An 18,408-nucleotide genomic window follows, 5' to 3' on the forward strand; every position below is an offset into this window, starting at 1 on the left:
AACCTTATCATGTCTGTACTCATCTACAGTCCACTTGGTATCTGAGGGTTCCTAGAGGTAAAAGAGGAGGAAGTTGGGGAAGAATGCACTGACTCAATGACTGTCACTGCTTTAGGCAACAGTTCAGAGTTTGGAACCAAGAACAATATAAAAGCTAGAATAGAACAAACATCTTCTCTCGTGAGCAACAAGCATACCAGGTTGTTGGAAGCAAGATCAAAAATGTGTTCCATAGTAGCATAGCCAGATGAAAACCTCAGGGAACCAAGTTTCAGAAGGACAGAGGAGTCACATCCAACTTAGGCAATGCCTTGATGAAAAGTCTGGAACTGATCATCTCGAGTATGAAGAGACCGGCTAATACCTCCAGTGACCTGGGAAACCCAACGTTATGCAGCATGTTATGACTGAGATTACAAATCACACTGCAGCCACAACAGCTTCTACTGAATGACAAAGTACTGCAATGGAAGTTCAACAAACTGCCATGATAGCCCTGAGCTCCATTACAGATACAGATTTGCAGACTACCATCAATGGCCAAAGGAATGTTCCAACAGATCACAAAGTGGACTCAACAAACACACCCAGACAGTGACCCAGGCATCATGGAATCAGAACCTACTGGTCTCTCTCCAAATACTTCTTTTCCTGCACCCTTGGCCAATGTTTCATGTGGCATTGCCTGTCATTAATAAGGGAGAAGATAGTGTCATTAAATGTCAAGGTGAGGTAGTTTGGCTATCAGTTAAAATGATTGTTGTTTGGCTCTTGTGTGACATAAATATTATTTGTCAGTTATCAGCCCAAATGGTGTCCAACTTTATTTGCGTGCAGACACAGTCTGATTCATTATCTGGTTATGAGTGGAACTGAACACCATGGAATCATCAGCAAACATCTTAATTGCTGATTGTATAATGGAGGTAACGTCATTGATGAAACAGTTAAAGGTGCAGGATTAGGCCATTTGGCTCTTGAAATCTGTTCTGTAATGTTCTATATCAGCACCCACTTTTCTACACTTTACCCATATCCTTTGATTCCTTAGGTATCAAAAAGTTTATTAATTATTATCTTGAACATGCTGAACACCTAAACATTCACATCTCTCCATGCTCCTGGTGGTCTGGATGACTATTTGTGTAGAAGGTACCTCCAGTGGGAGCAACTCAAGATTCAAGTGCATTCACAATGCTGAAAGATTCATGAGCATGGATTTAGCAGGTTAAGGAAGCATTGACATAGCGCAAGTGGGTAACCTCCAGAGAGAAGAGGTATTCCAGGCACGTAGTGAGTGAATACCATGAGGGCATCTCACTTGCAAATTTTTTTTTTTGGTTTGGAAAATAGTACGGTTGACAAATCCTCAGTGGAACCAAGCCAGACCCAAGACCGTGGCACTTTTTTATTCAACTTATTTGGGCATTTTAAGTTGAGCCAGCAATTATTGCCCAGCTTTAGTTGTCCTGAGAAGATGGTGGTGAACTGCTTTCTTGAACCACTGCAGGTCATGTGCTATAGATGGACCCACGATGGAATTTGGGAGGGAATTCCAGGATTTTGACGCAGCATCAATGGAGGAACAATGATATATTGCCAAGTCAGGATGGTGACTGACTTGGAGGGTGATCTTGCAGGTGATGTTATTCCCATGTATCTGTTGCCTGTTCCTTCTAGCTAGTAATGGTTGTGGGTTTGGAAAGTGCTATATGAGGATCTTTGCTGAATTTCTGCAGTGTATCTTGTGGATGGTACACACTGCTGCTCCTGAGTGTGGGTGGTGATGGGAGTGAGGGGCTGCCAATCCAGCTGCATGCTTTGTCCTGGATGGTGTCAAGCTTCTTGAGTGTTGTTGGAGCTACACTCATCCAAGCAAGTGGGGAGTATTCTCATAGCAACCTGACTTGTGCCTTGTAGGTGGTAGACAGGCTCTGGGGAGCCAGGAGGTGGATTACTCACTGTAGGATTCATAGCCACTGAGTGCTCTTGTAGCCACTATGGGAGATCCCAGTGCTCAATGGAGGGGGTGTCTGGAAGATAAAGGTTTCATTAGTGAGGGGAGTAGACAGGTGCTTTTGAAACTGCAACCATGACTCTTGTAAGGTCAAGAGTGTCACAGAGCATTTTCAAATGGGAGGGTGAATGCCCAGATATCATGGTCTGCATTGGGACCAATGAGAAGAAGGAAGAGAGGAAAGAAGTCCTGCAAACAGGACCTTCAGGAGTTTGGTAGGAAACTGAAAAGCATAACTTCAAAGGTAGCAATCTCCAAATTACTCCCATTGTCACATAGTGGTGTACAGCAATAGACGGATAGAATAAAAGAATGTGAAAAGAACAAAATAAAGTATCTCGAGAGCTGGTAATGAAGACATTTTTTTAGATTCTGGAGAGATGTGACCTGTAGTAGTTGGACAGGTTATATTTGAACAGGTATGGTCCCAAGGTCCTGGCTGTGAGATTGGTTCTTACTGCTGTCAGGAATGATTTTAACTACACTGACAGGTATCCTGACAGATAGTTCGGAGAGGGAAGAAAGTAAGACGGAATTAGAAGTTAAAATCCTGTTAAGTAAGTCTGGAAGGCAGAGGGAAATTAAGTTAGATATCAAGGAAGTGAATTTAGCAAGAGGAAATGGAATATATTTTAACAATAAAAGGCCTGAGGAATAAGACAGGTGAGGCATATGGGACTACGATTTTATAGCTATGACTGAGGCTAAAAAGTGGAAAGGATTGGGCAGCTCAACATTCCCAGTTATAGGGTATTCATGTGAGATAGAGGATAGAAGAGGAGGGGACTCACAATATTGATTAAGGAAACAAGTGTAGGAATGAAATGATATCTTGGAAGGATTATCAAATGAGGCCAGAAGAAGAAAAGTAAAAAGCTCAAAATGGGCAAACATACTGCAGGATATATACTTTAGCTCGATGATCAGGAAGAGGTAGATCAGGGAAAGAGTGAGGATGATACATGTAATTAGGTTTCAGAGACGTCTAAGAATAATAAGGCAGTAATAGCAGATGATTTTAATTACTCCAAAGTGGGGAGGGAGCAAAATTCTTAAAATGCATCCAGGACATTTTTTTTTAATCCAGTGCATAGAAAACCAAACAAGGGAGGGGCCAGTTCTGAACCTAGTATTTGCAAATGAGTCTAAGCAGGTGGAGGGGGTACGGGAGCATTTTGGAGATAGTGAGCATAACTCACTTAGATTTAGGATATTATGAAAAATGATAAGGATGGATCAGGATAAAGGTTCTATATTAGGGCAAGGCTAATTTTACTAAGATGAGATTTGGCTCAAACTGAACTGGGAACGGTTATTTGCAGATAAAACTATGTCAAAGCAGTGGGGTGTATCCAAGGAGGAAACAACAAACATTCGAGGAAAATATGTTCCTGTAAAAACAAAAGACAGAACCAAGATGTAGATGTCAAAAGGTTAGATCAAGAACAAAAGAAAAGCTTATGGCAGATACCAAGGGCTCAACATGGTAGAATCCCTAGAGGATTATAATATGTTCAGGCAGAATCTTAGAAAGGAAATTAGAAAAGCCAAGCAATGAAGTGAGAAATCATTAGCTGGCAGAATAAAGGAAAACACAAAGGGGTGTTTTAAATATATAAAGAGAAAAGAATAACTAGGGAAAAAGTAGGGCCCCTAGGGGTTGTACCGGTAATTTGTGTTTGACCCAGGAGACATGGGCACATTCATCAATGAATACTTTACAATCAGTCTTCACAATGAGAAAAGATGATACTGCTCGAGACATCAGGGTGGAAGACTGTAAAATGTTTGAAGAGATTAACAAAGAGAGATGCAGTCATAGGTTTAGTGGTTTTAAAAGTGGATAATTCTGCAGTCGGGATAAGATGTACTCCAGTCTATTGAGGAAGGCAAGGAGGAAATTCCAGCGGCACTGGTGGTAATGTACAAGTCATCTCTGGTCATAGATGAGGTACCAGAGGACAAGATGACTGATAACAACAACACATGTTTAAAAACAAATGCAGGATATACTAGGAAGTTACAGGCCAGTCAGTCTACCTTTGGCTGTGGGGAAGCTATTGGAAAGAATTCTGAGGGGCAGAATATATCTGCAATTGGAGAGATGTGTATTAATCAGAAATAGCCAGCATCAATTTAATAAGCAAAGCTCATGTTTGATGAATTTTATTTAATTTCTTGAGGCTGAACCTGGCAGCATTGATTAAGGTAATTCATTTGATGTGGTCTACATGCATTGTAAGAGGTTTTTGATATGGTCCCTCATGGCAAACTGGTCAAGAAAAAAAACAGTTCAAGGCAAAATGGCACATTGGATTCAAACCTAGCTGAGAGGCAGAAGCAGAGGATGATGTTAAAGAAATGTTTCTGAAAGTCTTTTTTCAGTGGGATTCCAAAGGGCTCAGTGCTGGGGCCTTTGCTGTTTGTGGAATACATTGATAATTTTCAATTAAATGTAGGGGTATGATTAAGAAGTTCACGAATGTCATTAAAATTGATAGGATGATAAATTGTGAGGAGAATAGTCATAAGCTGCAAGAAGATATCAAAGGACTGATCAGTTGGGCAGAGTGGTGCTAAATGAAATTGGGAGTTGAGGAAAATGTATCTGAAACTCATTGCCTCAAAGGGTAGTTGAGTCAGAAACTCTTGTAACATTTAAGCAGTAATTAAAATATTCACCTATATTGACATTGCCTACAGAGCTATGTGCCCAGAGCTGGAAAATGGGATTAGTGAGTCAGATCTTTGTTGATGGGCGCCAACACAAGCAGGCACATGCCCAACTTCTGTGCTATAAATATCTATAAATCTGTTAAACACAAAAAGTTCCAAAGATTCCCAACACTTTCAATTAAAACTTTTTGAAAAAGAGCAAACAAGTTCTCCTAGTGTTCGAGCTAATATTGATTTCTCAGTTATCACAATAAGTTATCAAGTCATTACCCCCTTGCTGTTTGTGGGAGCTTGCTGTGTGCAAACTGGCTGCTGCATTTTCTATATTACAACAGATGTTTAAGACATCCTGGATCTTTCTCTATTCTAGTGAAGACAAGATGCTTTTAATTTGAATTTTTCTGTTTCACAAATTAAACTATTTGTAATCAGGCATGAATTTGTTTTGCTTGGGCTGATGCATATAAGAATCTTTAATCCAGGTGATGTAAAACTGGAGATTCTACTCTAAACTAAATCTGCTGTAAATTTACATCCTTCTATAAATGACAAAGTTTTAACTGCAATTTAATGTTTTGCTTTACCCTGGATGTACAGAGCAATGTTCAAACAGAAGATTATGATGGGATTGCAGCCATAAGTAAAATGCATTGGGGTAAATGTACAGTTGGATAATAAAAATGACTGCTCTTGTGATTTTGACAAAACTAGCAAGACCACGGCTCATTTTATCTTTGACTGATAATGTAAATGGGCAATACTGCAAAATTATCAGAAGAGAAGCATAACCACAACTGAATCAATATCTCTTTTTTTCCATAACTGGCCGAAGTTAAAAATATTCTACCTCATGTCATGCCACGTTTTTCCAACCCACAGTATTTTGTGGAACATTTTCTTGGCCCATGCAGAACAGACACGGTCACCAGTGATGGAGCAATTAAAATCAAAAATCAGGCAGCCAGAATTAAAAGATAGGCAGAAATTTCAGAAAATTGTGGGCTGGAGGAGATGGAGGAGTTCAAGGCAGCGGAGGGATTTGAAAAAAACGATAATTTTATTTTTGTATTGTTGCTTAACTAGGAGCCAATGTCAATAAGCAAGGCCGGAGAAGACATAGTGCACTTATCACAGCAGAGCTTTGATGCTATCAATTTTATGGAGTGTAGAATGTAAGAAGCTGGATAGGAAGGTGTCGAAATTGTCAAATCTAAAAACAACAATAAATGAATGAGGGTAAGGTCGTGGGAGTAAAAAGAGCTGTTTAGTGGTCACATAGATATGTGGTTGTAAGCTCATATTGGGTAAATGTGACAAGAAGGTTGTGTGCAGTCCGCTACAGCCTCAAAGACAATTGCCAAAAAGAGGAAAGCAGTCAGTAGCCAGAGGGCAGCGTTTATGGTAGGGACTGATGACAATTTCAGTTTTCCTAATGTTTAATTGGAGGGAATTTCTGCTCATTCAGTCCTGGCTGTAGGAAAAGTAGTCTGATAAACTGGCAACAGCGGGGGAGTCTAAAGTGTTGTTGGAAAAGGTCGAACCGGGTTTCATCAGCATATATGTGAATACTGCTATTGAGTTTTGTACTTCAACAATTCCATGTTTTACATGAGTTTATTAAATAATATTAATGCCAATCATGGATACAGTGATATGAACTCAGATCATGCATTTTATTCATGCACTGAGAATTAACATATGTTACCTGTGGCCAAGTACATAACATGGAAAAGCATGTCCTTTCCTTGCACAACATCCACCACTATGTGGGAAAACCGACTGTTGTCTTCCAGGAAGAAAGGCATTGGAAAAACGGGCTGGACCACTTCATGCATAAGAATAAACTTTTGAGCATCCTGGAGACTCCTGTCTGTGAGATTCGCATAAGGACCAGAATCGATAGTACCACACTAATAAAGCATAAATTTAATAATGTAAGTATTTGTTGGAAATCACAAATAAAAGAATAATGAGAAATCAGTGAAATACATGAAGAATAAAAACTAAATCTCACAGAATCTTCCAGCAGAATCTGAAAAATGATACTACAACATCATGGGAAGTTTCATATCAAAAAATGAGAGTCATCAATACCTGAAAATTAGGATTAGGATTGGAAAATGGCAGCCACGCTGAATGAGAATTCTCCTGGAACTTGAATGGCCCAGCAAAAACTTGAGTAATGGCACTAAGATTAAACATGCAGACAGCTGAAGCCGCTATGCTATTCCTGTAGGAAATATGCCCAAGTATAATTAGACAATCTTGACAAATATCATTTTATTTTAGTCTATGCCAGTAAATATGGATGCAACATCTGAAAGATAAAGATGCATCATAAGGAAACACAATGAAGAGTAGCTACGACACACAAAAACAGAAACCATTGGAGAGACTCAGCATCTCAGTCCGTGTTTGTGGAGAGAAAACAGTTAACGTTTCGAGTCCAGTGACCCTTCTTCTGAGTGTTTCAGATCTCCAGCATCTGCTGTTCTTTGTTATATTTTAAAGAGTATCTTCAGTTGCCTGTTATGAACATTAGAACTAAGAGCAGAGGATGCCATTTGGCTCTCAAGTCTGCTCTGTAATTCAAAAGATCAGAGCTGCACTTTCCCTCTTGCCATCCATAACTCTTGACTCCCTCATCAAGTAAAAATCTCTCCAACACAGTCTTGAATGCATTTAATGTCCCAGCCTCCACTGCTAATTTGGGAAGACAACCCAATATACTAACAATGTTCAGAGAAGATATTCCTCTTCATCTCTCCACAATGAGAAACCCCTTGTTCGCTCATTGTAGATACTCCCACTGCATGAAACTTTCATTCAGCATTTACTGTCAAGGCCCCTCGGAATCAGATATGTTTCAGAAGATTCCTTCGCATTCTTCTGAACTCCAATGATTGCAGGTCCAACATTTCCTCAAAAGACAAACCCCTCACTACAGGAATCAGTGTAATGAACCTACTCTAAATTGCATCCAATGCAAGTATGTTTCCCTTTAAGTAAGCTGATCAAAACTACATATAGCACTCTAGATTCAGTCTGACCAATGCCCTGTAGAGCTGTAGCAAGACCTTCTTACTTCTATATTCCAGCCACATTGCAGTAAAGGCAAGACTCCATTTGCATTCCTGATTACGTGCATGCTGGGTTTTTTTAGATTTATTTATAACAGCATCCAAATCCCTCTGTACTTCAGAATTCTGTAATCTCTCTCTCTAGTTAAATAGTATTCTGCTTTACTATTCTTCCAGCCAAAGTGAACAATTCTGCATTCTCACATTTTCCCATATTATACTTCAACTGCAAGAAACTTGCTTTAAACTTAAAACAACCTATAATTCTTTGCAGACTCTTTGTATTCTCCTCACAAATTCTTCCCTACCTTTGTCTTGTACCTTTGGTTACAATACTGTCTGTGCCTTCATCCTTAGTCACTAACGAATGCTAAATAGTTGAAGTCCCAGCCTTCCATTCGTTACAGTTTACCACACTAAATAATGAAGCATTCATCCCGTTTCCTGCTGGTTAGCTAGTCCTCTATCAATGCTAATATATCACCCCAACACTATAAGCTTTTGTCTGGTGTAATATTTTATGCAGCACTTCGGCAAAAAGCTTTTTGGAAATTCAAATTGAATACTTTAATTTAACCTATTTATTACATAAATACAGAAAAATCTCAAATAAGTTTATCAAACCCAATTTCCCTGTCACAAAGTCACATTATCTGGGACAGATTGTGTTAGGTCTTTCTAATTGTCCTACTATTATGCCTTTCACAATGAATTACAGTATTTTCCCAGTTACAGATATTGGGCTAAATATCCCCACACAAATATAGTGAAGGCTTCATAGATACTTACACATTAGTGGTGAAGATTCCATACAGCATGTCTTGCTCAGGTAAAAAGAAAGTGCTTAGCAGCTCATTGTAATCAAAAGGAATTTCACCAGGGCGAGAACAATTTAATCGAGCTTTCATGAAAGTTGTCCAGGTATCCTCCAGGAGAAATCTCCCTCCAATATCGTTTTTACACACTCTGGCCACTCTGGAGAAAATATTTTTTCCACAGTCATGTTCCACTGCATTCTCCCGAAAAAAGAAATAGGTGAAGTTTCCAATGTCATAGGATGACACAAAATTTGGCTCTGAAAAATTGTAACAAAAATCACAGTAATGACACCTTTTTGACACAGAATCCCTACAGTGTGCAAGCAGACCATTCAGCCCATCGAGCCCACACCAATCAGAAAAGCATTCCAGCCAGGCCCTACCCTATCCTATCCCTGTAACCCTGCTTTTCCTGTTGCTAATCCACCTTATCTACACATCCTTGGACACTATGGGCAACTTAGCATGGTCAATCTACCTAACCTACACATCTTTGGAGTGTGGGAGGAAACCGGAGCACCCAGAGGAAACCTACACAGACACTGGGAAGCAAACTCTGTCGCTTCAAGTGGAATCAAGCCCAGGTCTCTGGCACTGTGAGGCAGCAGTGTTATCCACTGAGCTACCATGTTGCCCATTATAATTTTGTTTTTTTTTCATTCAAGGAACAACATGAGGAGCCTAAGGCCTAGTGGTATTAATTGAAAGACCCAAATCCCTGCCAAGGCAAATGTGAAACTCAAGAAGGTGATAGAATATGCCGCAATTAGCCTTTGACATCTTTCTGGGATTCTGCAAAAGTAAAGAATTCTGCTAATTGAAAACTTTTATGGCCACTGTGCTTAAATAAGCACAATGGGTAACCTTACAACTAAACCATATAATTTAAAATAATATTCCCAGAGTATTAGTTCTTTTTTTTTCTTATTCACTAATGAGACGTGGGCATCACTGGCTGGCCAGCAGTCATTGCCCATCCCTAGCCGCTCCTGAGAAGTTTGTGGTGAGCTGCCTTTTTGAACTGTTGCAGTCCATAAGTAAGGGAGGGAATTCCAGGATTTTGACCTATTGACTCTATCATGAATCTAACAAAAGCAGCCAGCTGGACCTCACAGAATATGAGTTCCCTGACCGAGGCTCTTAGTCTAGTTCAATCAGGGAGCCCTTGCTGACATAAAAAGGTTGACTGTCAAGAGATACTGACACTCCAGAGCTTGACTTGATATGAGACTGTCCTACAGTAAGGGGCTGTTCATGTGTAAATAAAGGGTGACTTGGTGAAGGGATACCAGCCTCTGCAGAATTATTTCAGACACTGAAGGAACGACAATGTAATTCCATATCAGATGGTGAGTGGCGTGGAAGGGAACTTGTAGGTGGTGGTGTTTCCATGTATCTGCTATCCTTGTCCTTTTAGGTGCAAGTGATCATGGCACTGAAAGATGCTGTCTAAGATTTGTGGAAAATTCCTTAAGCACATCTTGTAGATTTAACACACTGCTAATACTGAGTGTTGGAAGTGGAGGGAGTGGATGTTTGTGGTTGATCTACAATCAACTCAACTTTGACTTATGCCTTTTAGATGGTGAACAGGCTTTGGGGAGTCAGACAGTGAGTTAGTCACTATGGTATTTCAAGTTTCTGACCTGCTCTTGTAGGGACAGTGTTTATATGGCAAGTCCAGTACAGTTTCTGGTCAATGATTATCCCCAGGATGTTGATAGTAGGGTATTCAATGATGGTGACATCTTTGAATGTTAAAGGCTGGTGGTTAGATCATATCTTATTGGAGATGGCCATTGCCTGGCCTTTGTGTGGCATGAATGCTGCTTGCCATTTGTCAGCGAAGTCTGCATATCGTCAGACCCTGTTGCCATTTGAACATGGGTTACTTCAGTATCTGAGGAATCATGAATGGTGCTGAACATTCCCACTTTTGACCTTATGATAGAGGGAAGGTCACTAATGAAGCAGTTGAAGATGGTTGGGCCTCCGATATTACCCTGAGGAATTCCTGCCGTGATGTTCTGGAGCTGGATGACTGACCTCCAACAACCACAACTAACTTTCTATGCGCCAGGTACAATTCCAACCATTGGACAATGTTCCCCTAATTGTCACTGACTCCAGTTTCAGTTTTGGCTCCTTGATGCCACACTTCATCAAATGCAGCCTTGATGTCAAGGGCTGTCACTCTCACCTCATCTCTGGAATTCAATCTTCTTGTTCATTTTTAAACCAAGGCTGAAGTTACAGTGATGAAGTAAGAAGGGCCCCACAGATAGTAATCCCAATATTAATTTTAAGCATTCAATAGTGACACTGTACTTTTGTTAATTTGCAGCACCATGTTAAACTTGGGCAAGCTGAGCAGTCTGTACTTGGCCACTGCCACAGACATGTTGTCTGACCCTGACAATACATGCTGCAGTGACTCCAGAAAAAAATATGCTGGGTGCAACAGAAAATCTGCTAACTAACAAAAAAATGAAAGAATTTACAGATAATTGAAGCAACTATGCCTAAAATCTTAAATTGAAGGGATGCAAAACTTTCCCAGTGCACTAAACCCCCTGTAAACTGTGATTTTCAATCTAATTAACAAATGAAAAAATGGCTTTAGAGTAAAAATGAAAACTTCTAATACCCACATTAGTAACATCCACCACAAACTGCAGTCATTCAACGCCCTACTTAGCTGATGCCTTCTTCCTATGGCAAACATAATGAAGATGTGGTTGCTTGATACAAGTGTATTCTGTAAACCACCCAATATGGCAGGTACCCCCTGTAATAAGTTGGAAAGATGGAATGGCATGAAAGTTTCGAGTTGCAGTTGTTTTCCTTTCAAAACAAAGAAGTCCCTATTCTACATACTGCCTGCACAATAGATGATGTGATTTGACAACGGCCACTTTTCAGATGCAAAGATTATGAAACACTCTAAAAAAGCAAAATCAACTACTGAGTCACTCAAAATGGAACTAAAATTGCAAAGAAATTACAACACAGACATTTTGAATTGAATTGAATTAGCTTTGTTGTCCGGCTGATTAAAAGAGCTACATCTGATACAGTTGTAAAAAAGAGGAAAGGAATTAGTGCAACCTACTTCCCCGATGCAGTAATTTCATGAGATGTAATCATTATAGAATTGAAATTTCTTGTCTAAAGACCTTTAACAATGATACTGCCATTTTAATCAAGTACCAGGATTATATTGACAGGGTGCATACAGACTTCCGCTCAAAGTTGGAACATTCACTCTAATTTTTAAATTTAATTTCATATTTATCTTTCATATCGAAGTAAGTCTTGTGCATGCTGGAATGGGCATATTTTGGTTCCCAAACCACTGGGTGTCTTGCTGTTCAATTATAGAACATAGAACATTACAGCACAGTACAGGTCCTTCAGCCCTTGATGTTGTGCTGACTTTTTATCTGACTCTAAGATCAAACTAACCTGCATATCCTACATTTTACTATCACTCATGTGCCTATCCAAGAGTTGCTTAACTGCCCCTAATGTATTTGACTCCATTACCACTGCTGGCAGTGCATTCCACACACGCAGTACTCTCGGTGTAAAGAACTTACCTCAGACATCTCCCCTAAACCCTCCTCCAATCACCTTAAAATCACCCTCATCATAGCCATTTCCACTCTGGGAAAAGGTCTCTGACTATTCATTCTATGCCACTCATCATCTTGTACACCTCTATCAAGTCACTTCTTATCCTTCTTTACTCCAATGAGAAAAGCCCTAGCTCCCTCAACCTTTGTTTGTAAGACATGTCCTCTATACTAATAGATTTGCACTAAAAATTGCATTAGTTCACTGGTGAGATGGCCTCAGAAAAATGATACCTATATAAACTTGCTATCATTTTCCAATCAGTTTTGCACCAGTCATATTCAAAGGCTTTAAGGATCATTAGGTTCATAATCTCTTTGTTATGATACTACAAGAGTCTATCCCTGCCGGTGCTCACCATTCAGCCATTTTGAGTTGTACTGAGCCGTGCGCAGAGGAGGAAGCCCACCCAGGCTTCGGTAGATGGCAGGGTCTCTCCCTGGGAAATCCATGGCTGTGGCAGCATACAGTTCTCCAGTGGATGTAATTAGAGCAGTGGAATTGTGTTGAGGATTGTATGGACAGCGAGCCATGCCACTGATGCGATCGTGGATTTCTGTCAAGTCAGTTAGCTGCAAAAAGTAAACAACCCAATTAAGATTTAAGAATTGACCACTTCCAAGACAATGATAATACTTTAACATTCTTGATCATAGCAGAACCTCTGTGCAAGGGACATGTTCCAAAATGTCAATGCACACTCCTTTATAACATTTCAGATAGAAGCTTATATACTTAACTTCTAGCCTTCATACTGTTGTGTACAAAATAGATGTTACAATAGAGATTCCACTAAAGCACAAGAAAATACACTTTAAGTAACTGCATCTGACCAAAAGTCTCTGACTACTGGTTTCAGTCTGAGGAAGGAGTAGGAGGGAGCATGGAAAGGAAGTGAATCTTTTGGGAATCTGTGTTCTGTTCCTGAAAGGAAGTGATCAGTAGTAGCTGTGCAATGAATTAGCTGGTCAGAATGATGAGATAACGATAAGTCCCATCGCTCAAATATGCTCTCATTTACTGCCAATTTACACTTGCTTTTGGGCAGGACTTCAGAGACAACTTTTATGCATCGTGCTTGTTTACTTGTCAGAGTAATTGCAATCTTCAATTACAATATCGTCTTTATGTTTAAAAGAGTATTGATGAATTAAACCTTAAATAAAAGTTTCTGTTACATATCTGCATCTGTTTGTTAGGGATGGGGTTAATAATGCTGATGGACACGAAAGAAAAGAGCACTGGCCCAACTTGTTGCATTTGTAGACTATATCAGTCATGTCTATCTTCAGTTTGGGTCCAAATTCAGAAAGTTACATAATTAATCCACGCTGCAATCTCAATTTGCAAGCCAACCATGCTAATGGGCATTCTGTCTGATAATTCAAGACAATCTTGTGTTATGAAACTATCCAAACAAGTTTCATGTTGTACTTCATGGATGACACAGAGACCAGATCTTCACTGCTCTATAAATCAATCTGACTCTAGCTTCCAGAAATGAAAAGTATGTTAACTAATCTCTCAATCACAATTTGACTTTCAACACAGAGAACAGTATGTTAAAAGATAGCCAATAATTAAATATATGTCTTTAAATAAAGAACTCTTTGAAACTGCATTGCAGGACAGATAACTACCCAACTTATGATTTTATTGGTTAGCTTTCTGATTGAAAAACTATCCTAAAATGTCAAGTTTGCTAATTAAAACAAACATAGTCCCAGATCCACATCAATTTCATCAAGTACCTTGCATTCCTAATGGCATATTGAATTACATTACCTGGCTTTTTACTATTGCTAATCCCTCTTGTTCCAGGCACTGAAGTAACTCCACAGAGGTCAGTATCGCATCACCAAGTCACCATTTATTTACATGTACATAGTGCTTGATACCAGTCTGGCTCTCTCAGAGCCAGCTCTCAGAGTGAACAGAACCTTGAACACTCCTGTTTCTATCTGTCAGCTAGGACTCACCGTTTGGACGAGGTTAACAGCCCCAATCAGGGAACTCATTCTATGAGGTCCACCTGGCTGACCTCATTAAAATCACTACAGCCACATTACAAATTATTACATCATACATCATATATACAGCCAAATTACATCATTAAAAGACACACACAGTCTTTTTGTTTTGCACTTACCAGGACTAATCAACCTCTTTGAAAAGGAACAGCAATTTGTACAGCGTGAGAAGTCGCTGTTTGTCAGAAACTTGGGGAGCATGGAGAAGGAGCTGGATCTGTTAACTGATAATCTTAGCTAGCTAATTACCTCAGACAAGGCAGGTTGCCACTGAATGGTCAAGATGTTGCTATGGGGAACATAGCAGGGATTTGCAGTCTCTATGATCCTTTCTCAGTGCAATGTACTTACAAGTTCCTTTTGCCTACACAGAAAAGGGCCCTGTGTATTCTGTGCTACTAAAAACACCAGAAGAAAGAAAGTTAGGCAGACAAAGGGATAGTTGATAGTAAGCCAGTGAAGGAGTAAAGCTGATAACAGGAATAATGAGTAGGTGAAAATGGGTTAGCTGTGCTCAAAACAGCCCAAGTCATGACAGGGCCTAGGGTGTGAGTGTGGTTATAGTACGCAAAAGGTGATGTTCAGGCTCTAAGTTATTGAACTTGATATTGCGTACTGAAGGCTGCAGGGACCTTTGGCAGAAGATGAAATGCTGTGGTAACCTCAGCTATTGCAAGAATAGAACCCATACTGTTGGTGTAACTCTGCTTTGCAAACCAGGCATCCAGGTAAAAACAATTACTGCAGATGCTGGAAACCAGATTCTGGATTAGTGGTGCTGGAAGAGCACAGCAGTTCAGGCAACATCCAGCCAACTGAATTCACCAAGCTCCTCCTAAGGGGCTACATGTATCACACAAGGGACCCTGTTTTTTTTTCACTTTATAACTAAATGTACTACACCTAATAATTGTATCACTGATGTCTATATCATCCCATAAGACACTTCAACTGTTCTGTCATGGATGATAATATTATCGGATGCCTAACTGATTAAATTACTGTCATCTGTTAATATATTCTTGCATATTTTTAACCTGTTTAAACGGATATACAATTAAAACTTATTTGAATTATATTTTACGGAAATTACACAAAGGTACAAATTAATCACATTCTGGAAAGATTTGTGATATATTGGATAATATTTACAGAATTTTATAGAATCCCTACAGTGTAATTTAGTTGTAAATAATGCAATTAAAAAAGGCAGAGAGCAAATTGATCGTAATTACCGTCCGATTGGTACATATTGGAGTAAATGCATTTGTACCACAGGTGAAGATCCTGTTGCTGTTTACGAGGAGGACACGAATATAATTCTGACATTGCTCCTGAAATGAAGTTTTAATACAAAAGAAATCACAAAAACATAAAGCTCAGCATGCATTGCAGTCTTTCAACAGTTGTATAATAGCAGACCACAAATGATAATTATTGTTGAGCAATTTAATAGACTGAAAGAATCACATGTCAGTTATTGGCACTGACTGATCCTTTAAACTCTAGTGAATATGAGTCTAATCAGCCAAACCTTTACTCATATGACAATCCTCCATCCCAGAATTTCTTTCTTTCATATGCTTTTCCTGGGATAAGAATGGCCTGTATACCCCAGGCTGCTGGCAGTTCACTTGTGGTGGGCATAAATTTTCTAGTCAAAGAATTCAAATAACTGGCTTTTAAAAACATGGCATACAATGTGCAGAATCATAAACCTCAATTTTGAAACTGTCACAGTTCTTCCTTTGCTATATCTAAAACAGCTTCACCCAGTGCACAATCACAAACTGAGTTTCTTTTAAGGAGTGAAGTATTGCTATCCAAAATGATGAAGAAAAGAATCTCGGTTTGAGGGAAAATCAAGAAGAATAACAAGTACTACTTTCTGTAAATAGCTAATTACAAAGGCTGAGATATTTAGACAACAAATGTTACATGCCAGTGATAATTATTTCAATACAGACCTGTAACCACCATACCCAGATTGGAAACTAACTCTCACATTAACATATTAAAAAGCCATGCAACATGGGTACCCTGTAACAGGTGCTGTTATGTTTTTTCTAAATTCTAAAATTTCAGAAATGTTACAATCATAAATTGTTGGTATTCATGGTATTAAAATGCAGTGTGGGGCCTTTCTAAATGTGCCCCTGGTTCTGACTAGAAATCCTTAAATGGCTGCTGGCACAATACCAAACTGTGAAGGAGCAGCCTGAGCTCCCACTCACCTCACAGTACAAAATCTTGCCTTATTCCCTACAGCATAATCACCACCTACCTCCGTTTTTCCTTTACTGAAACAACTCTTTTTTGTTGTTTCATCTGAAAGCCATTCCACTCCCTGAAGAGAGGAGGAAAAATACCACAAGGTTATAATTAAGGCAATATCCAGTACAGTAAGACATTTCTCAGAGCCTCCGCTGAATGTACCCTGATTGTTGTAATTATGAAATATTTCATTGTCTTTGTGAAAAGTAAGGCCACAAATTTAAGATAGCCACATACACACATTGAGAAACACTCCAAATTAATTGATGCAATGATATGGTGTGGCAGGCTTCATTTATTAACTTCAATAAGCATGTACTTCTAACAGATTTTTTTGAAATTCTGACACAGATGGCATAGCTGAGTTTTGCAAGGGAAGTCAAACACAAGTGTTGATGCATATTCATTGCAAATGTACATAAAATAATGTTCTATACACTTCCATAACTTTCCATTATGAAATACTAACAGCCTCCACTTACATGTGCTCAAAAATGATGTAAATGTTCTTACTCTTTTTGCTTTGGGCTTTGTGGACAGTTCAATATCCTCATAAAACAATGACACTGAAAATCTTACATTTTGAAGAGTTTTATCTATTGAGGAATAAGCTTCAATTTGACTCAAGACGTTAAGATTTATACAGATATAACATTTCACCTTCATTAAAATTCCAAAATTTATCAGTGATGAAAAGTGGATACATCAGCTGCCTCCTCCTCCTCCTCCTCCCTGTGTGCAAAATGCTAGTGACAAGGCAGTGCCCTCACGGTAACCAGGTTTAACAGAATACAACACACCACCAGGAATCAGGCCACATGGCCCAGAGAGTCCTGGACTGCTTCTCCTGAGCAGTGATGACATCAAAGTTGGTGCTTCCTGTCTCTGATGACCTGCTCAAAGGTGCGCCTTGTTGCTGGTCATATATGGAGAAATTGTGGAGCTGATTCATCAACTGGCTGGACAGTGAATAGCCCTTACCCATTCAGCTACCTTCCAGTTCAGCATTCTGCTGGAAGGATTACTGGATCAGTGGGCTGGCACAGAATGAATGTATCATGACTGTTTCCAGGATAAGGTGCATTCTCTAGCATGATATGCTGGATGTGGTCATACAACAACTACAAGTGAGTGATACACTTTGTGGTTTCAATACATTTCCCATTGAGATGCAGCTGCCATAAAGTAAAGGAGGTCCAGGTGATAGCTCCTCGTTTTGTGGGGAAGTCTGTTCTCTTGAAAACATCATGTGTATACTTTGCCTGCTTCTCTCTGTCCAGAGAAAGCCCTTGTCTGCACTCAAAGCTTTGATGATCTCTTGCATTCGGCACCAACTGAAGGTCTGGGGATGTGTCACTTGCTCCAATCTGGAAGGATCCACTGGTGAAAACAGTCTAAGCCATGGTCAATGTGCTGTCCTCATACTACTCTGTAACCACATGTTCCAAGGGGCGGGACAGTTCCATAAGCACTTTCCTGGTGAAGCATAGGCACAATGGCATTGCCTTAGGTGCAAGGAGGAGAAACACTGTCTAAAGACCTCGGCAGGTAAAGCCTCCTGCTGAAATTCTCCCTGTCCTCCTCTGTGAAGAGATTATTTTCTTCTTACTCTCTACTCCAGCTTTCTCTCATGTTGCAGGCAAGTCCCCTTCATGTCCTTGCAGGCTTTTCAGAATCACATAGCACCCACTCAGCATCCATCAGCGTTCACTGCAAATTTAAGCAACTCTGTGGAACTCTTCCAGAAATCCAGCATTTCCACTAACACAGTGAAAAGTAAGTGGATGGTAGAAAGCAATTATTCTATCATTTGGATGGAATAGCTTTAAATAATGTTGGTGGATTGGGGGAGTGGTCTCTTGTGCTGCTGAACAGGC

General features: G+C 39.6%; 1 protein-coding gene across 3 annotated transcripts in view; it reads right to left on the minus strand.

The window, feature by feature from the left end:
• sema5a (sema domain, seven thrombospondin repeats (type 1 and type 1-like), transmembrane domain (TM) and short cytoplasmic domain, (semaphorin) 5A) overlaps positions 1-18,408 on the minus strand; it is a 214,393-nt gene that overhangs the window by 81,285 nt on the left and 114,700 nt on the right. For all 3 annotated transcript variants that reach the window (XM_043689989.2, XM_043689988.2, XM_087987160.1), the window contains 6 exons: positions 16,542-16,604; positions 15,493-15,591; positions 12,586-12,799; positions 8,563-8,848; positions 6,788-6,923; positions 6,399-6,603 (listed from right to left, as the gene is read on the minus strand). In XM_043689989.2, coding sequence (XP_043545924.2) covers positions 6,399-6,603; positions 6,788-6,923; positions 8,563-8,848; positions 12,586-12,799; positions 15,493-15,591; positions 16,542-16,604 — 1,003 coding nt within the window. The remainder of the gene's footprint in view (positions 1-6,398; positions 6,604-6,787; positions 6,924-8,562; positions 8,849-12,585; positions 12,800-15,492; positions 15,592-16,541; positions 16,605-18,408) is intronic.

Source organism: Chiloscyllium plagiosum, unplaced genomic scaffold (genome assembly GCF_037043375.1).
Source record: "Chiloscyllium plagiosum isolate Xiang-an unplaced genomic scaffold, Cpla_swu_hap1 HiC_scaffold_5, whole genome shotgun sequence".
Lineage (NCBI taxonomy): Eukaryota > Metazoa > Chordata > Chondrichthyes > Orectolobiformes > Hemiscylliidae > Chiloscyllium > Chiloscyllium plagiosum.